This window comes from Barbus barbus (genome assembly GCF_936440315.1).
Source record: "Barbus barbus genome assembly, chromosome: 6".
In the NCBI taxonomy this organism is placed as follows: domain Eukaryota; kingdom Metazoa; phylum Chordata; class Actinopteri; order Cypriniformes; family Cyprinidae; genus Barbus; species Barbus barbus.
In genome coordinates, this window is record NC_136734.1 from 25,562,755 (window position 1) to 25,571,248 (window position 8,494).

Sequence of the window (8,494 nt, forward strand, 5' to 3'; positions counted from 1 at the left end):
TAGTGCTGTCAAACGATTAAACACGATTAATCGCTCGCATCCAAAATAAAAGTTGTTGTTTACATAACATATGTTTGTATACTGTGTATATTTATTATGTATATATAAATACACAAACATACGGTATATATTTTTTAAAATATTTACATGTTTATACATTTATATATTCATATTCTTATATTTTTATATTTATATATATATATATATATATATATATATATATATATAACCCTTATGTGTTTAAAAGGCACAAAAATGTATATGTAATATTGTTATTAATATGAATGTAATATTGTTATTATTAATGTTGTTTTAATGTAATAATAGTTATAATACTAATACATGAATGACTAAAATGGATGAATGAATTAGTTAATTAATCAAATCTTCCTCTGTCCTTTTCTTTTTCTTCTAGGGACGCTGTATAAATTTCAATCGGGTGCAGCATCAATAGACGACAGCATCCAGTCTCTGAAACACTTTGACTTCCAAGTATTTCAGATGGAACAACAGAAAAAAGCATAATTTCCTCAAGATGAAATAGCTTATCATTGGCCACTTCAGAGTATCTTGTTTCAGCGTTTACAAGTATTGGCTTTCCAAAACTTATAATTCTGGTATCTCTCAAGCTACTGAATGGCAAGCGGATGACTAAATAGATTAACAAAAAAAGTGTCTGATTTTGCAGCTGATCTGGTTAGCTTTAATGCACAGCAAAGGCTTTTTCATGTTCTGACCATATTGTACCTTCTGTGAAAAAAAAAAAAAAAAACTAATCTTATGCACACAGATGGAGGCTATTTAAAAAAAATAAAAATAAAATAAAAAAAGCAGAATGAGATGAGGCTCTTTGCCGTTGGCTGAGAAGTAGAACTAATCCCAGTAGGCTCATGGACTGCAGTAGTACTTTGCCTCTTGGCAGTGTCTCTTCACAAAAATCTCTTCAAGCCCACTATCGTCGGATGCCTAGCGGGGCTTCTTTGACTGGAGATCTTGTCATTTTAACACTGAGAAGTGCACACGCATGACAAATTGTAGACAGAACGCCCTAAGGTATCGGACGCAGTAAGACTTTGCCCTTTAGTTTGTGAAGACACCTTTCTATCAATGCGAGGACAGTGCAGAGAAATTAATAGAGCGTTATTGCACCGCAAGACACCCTGTGACCAAAGCTCTCCGGCAAGGTTTTGAGGGACAGATTTACCTCTGGTGGTTGGTGCTTCCTCCCCATTTATTTGGCAGTCTGTTCAGTGCTCACTAAAGCATAGACCTTCACAATTCAGAAACATGCCCCCAGTTAAAGGTTTTAATACATCAATACAGCTGTCCATCCCACCAGCCGATTTCCAAAAAAATTGTGCACAAGTTCTCTTGGTACAGAAATATTAAACTTTAATGGATCTTAAGGCAACTTTAGAGATGCATCTTTTGTATGAGGTTTGACCTCTCAAGAGATTCTCTATAGAAATTAAGGAGTTCTTCAGCTGTGCTAATGTGACACTCTCATCCGATATAGTCGGAAGATCAAACCGAAAGGGGCGACGGACGGATGAGTATTGTTCATTTCCAGAAATTATCCACATCGCACTCCCCCCTCCACTTGCGCACAGATATATATTTATTTTAGATTTCTTTAACGCGCTGTCACGACGACGATCGCGAATGATGTCAGTGTCAGTGGGGGAGGAAGGGGGCGGCAGCTGAAGAAAAAGGCTCGAACGATCCAGTCACTTTCGATACGCTACTTCAGATGCAAAATGGATATTCGAGTCGAAATCTGACAAAGGGTGCCGGCTTTGACGGGAAGTGGTATAGACAATGACCAGTGGCTGGGTCAGTGGGATGTCTCAGTGCAAGCAGGGAAGATTATCAAATGACACTAAAAATAAGTTCAACAACCATCAAGTTTGAGGGGGGAACAGAATGGGGCGCAGTGGCTCACATTCGGTGGGCATGCAAGTGTGCAAGATGGCAGAACCGTTGGGGGAAAAAAAGCCCTTGTTTAATGATTTCTTTGTTTCTATCGTCGTAATTGTACGGACATTAATTATTGCTCCCCTCCACCCCCCACCCCCCCAAAAAAGAACAGAATACATACATAGAAAAGTTGAAACATTTGAAATCGTTCCCCGAGTGGCACTTACAATTTAAGCTAATGCACTTTTTGGATAGCTAGGTGAGTGTAATTTTCAGCCTTATTCTCATGTCACAGATCATAAATGTCAGTTAAGGATTTAATTAGGTTTTTACATGGCTTAATATTTTTACCAGCTCCTTACATGCTATTAATCCACCTCAGCATCACCAGAGCACATCTGTTTTGATTTCTCTTAATTATTGTTTTTGCTTTTTTAGTTTACCTTTTATTTTTATGTTGCATTTTACATTGTTATATTTATGTTTTCACTTCATTTGTGGTTCTTGTATGTTTTTATGTATTTTATATGTATAGCAAATTGTTTATTCTTTGTAATATTGAACTAAGCACACCAGCTATAAAAAATTGTGTTAGTAATTTTTGTTAAAAAAATAGGAATTATGTAAAAAAAAAAAAGAAAAAAAGCTAATTTCACCAGTTTTAACTTAGTTTTAAAATAGAAAAGGTCACACAGTTTAATGTAGAAATTGGATTTATTTAACAAGGATTTATTTCATTTTTAAGCAGCTCAGTGATGACAATTGCGCACTATTTGTTGTACATAAAAAGGCAAAGAAATAATGTATTGGTACTGATAATTTGTTAATTTAATTAAAACCCATTTAGGTTTGGACACAATTTTTTATATATATATTAGTACTTGTGGCCCTGGTGGTTATAGTGCCTCATGTCCCGCTGCAGTCCGGCCAATGAATGTAATTTCAATAGTAAGTTATATTTCTCTCTTAACACAGTGGGTCTGCAGATACAAACTTCACTAGTGCACTGGTTAAAAAGTACTATTAAAACCCTAGTAGTGCACAGAATTATTTTTTAAATGCACATCAATTTTAAAATAATGATGATAATAATACAGTAAGTAAAAATGCTGAAAATTGTGAAAAGCAATGGACAGTGAATTTGCCCTCACAGAAGGCAGCGCTCTCTATACACTGGCCAGTGACCGCTGCATTTTACACTCATTTTACAAAATTGACATTTGATTTGTTGATCTGCTTCTCACCCACATGAGATGTTGGAGAAAGCTGGAGACACTCGGATCCACCGTAAACAATTAGACTGTGTTCACTGTTTGTCATACTGTGTTAGTTTTTCTCTGCAGTCGTCTTATGCTATAGTAATGACACCATACACATCACAGCATTGACAGATTTCAGGAGAATCTCATTTAATCTGATCTTCACATTTTCAGCCATTATTGAGTTTGGGATATTTTTGTATCTTTTGTATTTTCATTTTGCATTTATTTGTATAAAATAAATGGTACACTTTTTTAATGAAGCTGTGTCCTTTCTAAACACCTGTCAGTATCACTGAACTTCAATGATTCATCACACTTAAGCAGATTACTCACTGTACATGATTCTGAACAGCTTGCACTTAGTAATGGTGAGTTATTAAAAGCCATATTTTCATATGATAAACTGCTTTAAACCAAAACATCTGCTTATCTGTCTTATCTGACTATTAGCAGAACTGGACTTGACGTTTTGAACTGTTTTAAATACACATCTCCTCTTTAGCTAACAGTATTTGAATGTATGTTTAGAATGTCCTTTTTATTTGCTACACACTGAAAATGGTTCATTTCTGTATTTGGGACTTATGCAGTCACCATTAATCAGTTTATACATATATACTGTATAACAAATTAGAATGTAAATAATCATTTATCTCCATCCATCCAGCTGCACAAGCTCCTTGTTAAGCATATAGTCAACCATCATTACACCTACAGGATTCCCACCTAACCCTGCTCTCCAGCTGTGCGTGACCAAAACCTTCATGGAGTTCATTGCTGCTCATAATTTCCCCTTGAAATGAGGCGTTAAGAGATGTTTCACACACCTGGTTATGACCATAAAACCACTTCTTTTAAAGTCAAAACTTGTGCCTTTAACACAACATTACATCTCAAAAGGAAATGTTCCACTTCAAGTACGAAAACGCGGCGAGTTGAGTGCCATGGCTCATTATCACAGGTTCATACTGTTTGATAGAAGTGTTATGGGGTGTAAATGCTGAATTATAGCATTTTTAATTCATCTTCCAAGTTTGATGAAGTGGAACATCAGACTTCTATCAAAAACTTAGAATTAAATGGGTTGATTTTTTTTTTATTATTTAATTCCCCCCTCCAGAGGTCCACATATACACTTTTTATTTGTCATAATTCCAATTTTGGTTATTTTCTGCCCTTAAGAATTTTTCAAATTGTTCTTATTGTAATATATCTTTAGCTTTTTCTGAAAAAAGTTGTGATTTGTGTTCTCAAATTTTATAAGTTTATATTGTTCTAAAAGAGCAGGAGGTGCTTCCTGAACAAAATCAGACAGGATTTCCTCACCTAATGATGGCCATAAAACAGAATCCTTACTTCCTTTATTGTTTTCATGGAAATCCAGATTAATGCAGCTGTTCTCTATGTAAGCTGTTCTGGGTTTACAGGTTATCCCAGCTTTCACAGTTGTCTAAGAATTATGGTTACGGTGATTAAACACTGCAGAAATACTAACCTTTCAAAGAGAGGCCGCTGGTTTCTTTTAAGACCATCTTGTTAGACTCGACACTTGAGTTTATGCAAAGCATTTCAACCTAATCCTGCGTATACTGTAAAGAGTTGAATTGCAATGTGCAACATGTGGAATGTGCAGGTGGAGGATTACCGTGTTATGGTATTTTACTCAATGTTTTTTTAGCACTTTACTATTACATGCTGTTTTAGTGATTTTTCCCTACTTGTAAATGTTGTTATGCAGCATAGTTGAAAAAAGCAAAGCAACCATGAGGCATTAGCTGACACTGATGCCAGCACACTCACCTCAGTGCTGGGAGGGTTAGAGGGTGGGCGAATCGCTCCGTCTGTTAATGCTAAAAACCAACATACGAGTGTCAGTTCACTTTTGACTCCAGCATGAGAGCGAAAATATTGCTCTTCACACAAACGACAGACACATCTCTCAGCCAATCCCACTAAACTGCACCAAATGAGGGCGGAGCTTTCAGCAGCTAACAGAAGTCACCTTGCCACTGGACAAAAAAGTTCAGTTAATGGATATGGAAAGAAACAATGACCAGCGGTGATTTTTCTGCTGGTTTCAGAGACTTTGTGTCATCTGATGCCCAGAACAGCTTTTAGAATTTTACAGCAGATGTTTGAGCGAATTGTACTAATATTTCCGGTTGCAGCAGTAGGAAAATTTCCTTTTATTTCCTCATTTGCAGAACATTACTGAATATTAGCAGAGTGCGAGTGATCAAAAGGTGATTCGCTCTCAAATCAGCTGTAAAGCGATCAGCGACACATGTCGGACAATACTTCAATTGACATTTACGAGGGACGTTAGAGGAAGGCAGACTATTCCAGTTGGGTCCAGCTCAGGCAGCACTGCCCATAATCCAGCCTGCCCACCACAGAGATGCAGTGAGAGGAGACATTTACTACCTCAGATGCTCCAAGTTCTCTAAGCACAAACACAGGCCGCCCACGCGCAAAGCAGCACCTCTCCCAGTCGCTGGCATCATTTAACATTACGATATTTTCCCTGTGTTTTTTGACGGATGATGGGGCCTCATTGCTATGCAAGTGCCAGATGAATCATAAACCTATACCATATGCCATCGCAATTTGCTGATGGGACCAAGCTGTTTTGGTGGATATAAAATCCAGGGATTATAAATGCCTGATCCTCAGTGAATGGTAGAGGCACAAGGTGGGGTGAACGCAAGCCGTCTTATCTAATGAATTGGGTCAGTGAGCAGCAGGAAAATGCAAAGATCCACCAGCATCAACCTGCTACCTTTACTTTGGTTAATCCTTAAAAAACAGCTGAAATATTCTGGACAATGGCATTGTTGAAAAAAATGAAAATAAACAAACAGTTCAGTGACAACGTGTTTGTCACCTTCAGTCAATGTCAAAGCTTTACAACAAACAAACAAAATAAAAGGATAATCTGATAGATTTTTTTTTTAGATAATTTCAGCAGGATTATTACTTTTGTGTGGAGTGTGGACACACATATTATAACCAACAGCAATTTAAAACATTTCAGCGATGTCCACTATTTGCATGTTGACCCTCAGATAACCTTTTTCTAATTTTATATGCTTTATATTTATAAAATATGAAGAGCTTAATAAATTATTAATAATATATTTCTTTCATGTACATATACTCTAAAGGGTTTAGTAAGAAAATTAAAATAAATACTCATTCAGCAAGGATGCATCAAATTGTCAAAACTGACAAAAGAGAAGCAGAAACTGACAAAAGATTTTTATTTCAAATAAATGCATTTTTTTTTTAAACATTCTATTCATCAAAAAAATCTGGGGAAAAAGTATCATGGTTTTCAAAATAAAAAGCTACACTTTATTTTAAGGGGTCCTTGTTACACTTACTATTATAATAACAATAAATTATGCATAATTGCATGCAAGTAACCCTAAACCTAACCTTAATTCGAACCCTAACCTTGTAAGTAACATGTAGTTAATTAATATTACTCAGTATTTAAATGTATAATTACACCATAACAAGGACACCTTAAACTAAAGTGTAACCCACAAAAACATTCTTTAAAATTCAACTTCTTAAAAATCTTACAGGCCCCCAAATGTTTGTTAATTTTCTAGAGTTTTTATTTTTTTTATTTTTTTAACTCGGCAGCCTCTTATTGCATGTAAACCTCACTTATTGTATGCAAAAGTGCAGTTTGGAAAATACCTATTAGTTTATATATTAGTTTAATTTTCTAAAGTGCCTTAGCACCTCACTTATTGTATGCAAAAGAGAAGTGTGAAAAAATGCCAATTAGTTTATACTTTGTATTTATCATTTTTTAAAGTGCCTTAACTATCATCTGTTACTTAGTCAGTAGCGTAAATAAAGAAATCCTAAATCATTGTTAAAACCCAACAATGATTTGTTTACACTACACGATTGTTTCACTTATGACATAAATTGCTGGTGAAATGAAAATACACTAATCCCCCGGCTAACGTCACCTTCGCCATAATCCTTAACAGCCAACAGCTGCAATGCATTATGTGATTATGATGTTCACAAAAACAGCCTTTGAAGCAGCCGCACCAACAAACTGTTTGTGTGTGTGGATTAGTCATACCCCAGGTGGTCAGCCTTTCTCCAAACTAGACAAGCTTGCTACGAAATGTATACAGTACATACAGCCACAATATCACAGAGCTCCATCTTTGGAACATGTTGTTCTGTATCTACAACTGATGGTCTAATTCAGTTCGATTCAGATCTTGCACTGTATACCATTGAGGTACTGTAGATAATAACTAAGCATACAACATGTTTGTGTTCGAGCTCCGAGAACTTGTTGACTTCACCAATCTGGTTTCCCGAACTACTTGCAGTCCTTTGCTCTGAAAAGCTGCAGCGGCGACTATAACTCATGTCCCGAGAGGCAGAAGGCTGACCACCACCCTCCCATTTTTAATTGAGCAGGTCTGAAGCAGACTTTATATCTTACCTTTTACGAGCCGAAGATCCATTAAAGGCCAAACTGCTGTAATTCAATCATTTTCATTGTGGAAAATGTTCACGATCAATGTGATAGATTTCTTCATCAATCAATATTACATACTGTAGGTTCACAGACTCTAAGCCCTGAAAAGAAGTGATCAAGCCATGAATTTCAGTTTTATGAACCACATCTCTTCTAAAAGTTCATTAGCAAAGCCAGCTATATGTGCTGATCTATGGCTGCATCAGGAAAATTAAATTAAAAACTGGACAGACAGCTTTTAGTATCTCTATTTGTCACTGTATCATTTTAAACCACTACATTTAGTTTTTATAAACCTGTTTGTAAGGCGTCAGCTTAAAAATAAATCAATAAATAAAGCACACCTGTCATTTTCAATGTCACCTTCGTTTCATGTAATAATACATTAAATAAATCCTTTTGAGATTTGCATTTAGATCCCTTTTTTCCTTTTCAAAATCAAATGTCCAGTCAAAATAATCTGTTATTTTCAAATCTAGTCTGATCCTGTTCATATTATCTTGAATAACTCAATATTAATCAAAAGCTGTAAACACCTACAAATCATGGTTAAATCACAATTGTATTTCCATTGAACCTGATTATGTAAATAAATAAATGAATGAAATGTAATATTAAATCATTTAAAAATAAAATGATAAAACCTCTGAGATTGTCCAGAGATTGCATTTATATCGTAAACTACAATATAAAGGATTAGAAGTCATAATTCAGCCACATTTTTACTTCCCTTGAACCTAATTATGGAAATAAATCAATAAACTGTAAAATAATATTGAATGATAAAACTTCTGAT

General features: G+C 35.4%; 1 protein-coding gene across 1 annotated transcript in view; it reads left to right on the top strand.

Annotated features, from left to right (window-relative positions):
• LOC306871714 (anthrax toxin receptor 2-like) overlaps window positions 1-2,542 on the top strand; it is a 41,947-nt gene extending 39,405 nt beyond the window's left edge. The window contains exon 17 of the mRNA XM_079419825.1: window positions 416-2,542. Within this exon, the coding sequence (XP_079275951.1) occupies window positions 416-454 (39 nt within the window). The 3' untranslated portion in view covers window positions 455-2,542. The remainder of the gene's footprint in view (window positions 1-415) is intronic.
• Window positions 2,543-8,494: the final 5,952 nt, after the last annotated feature.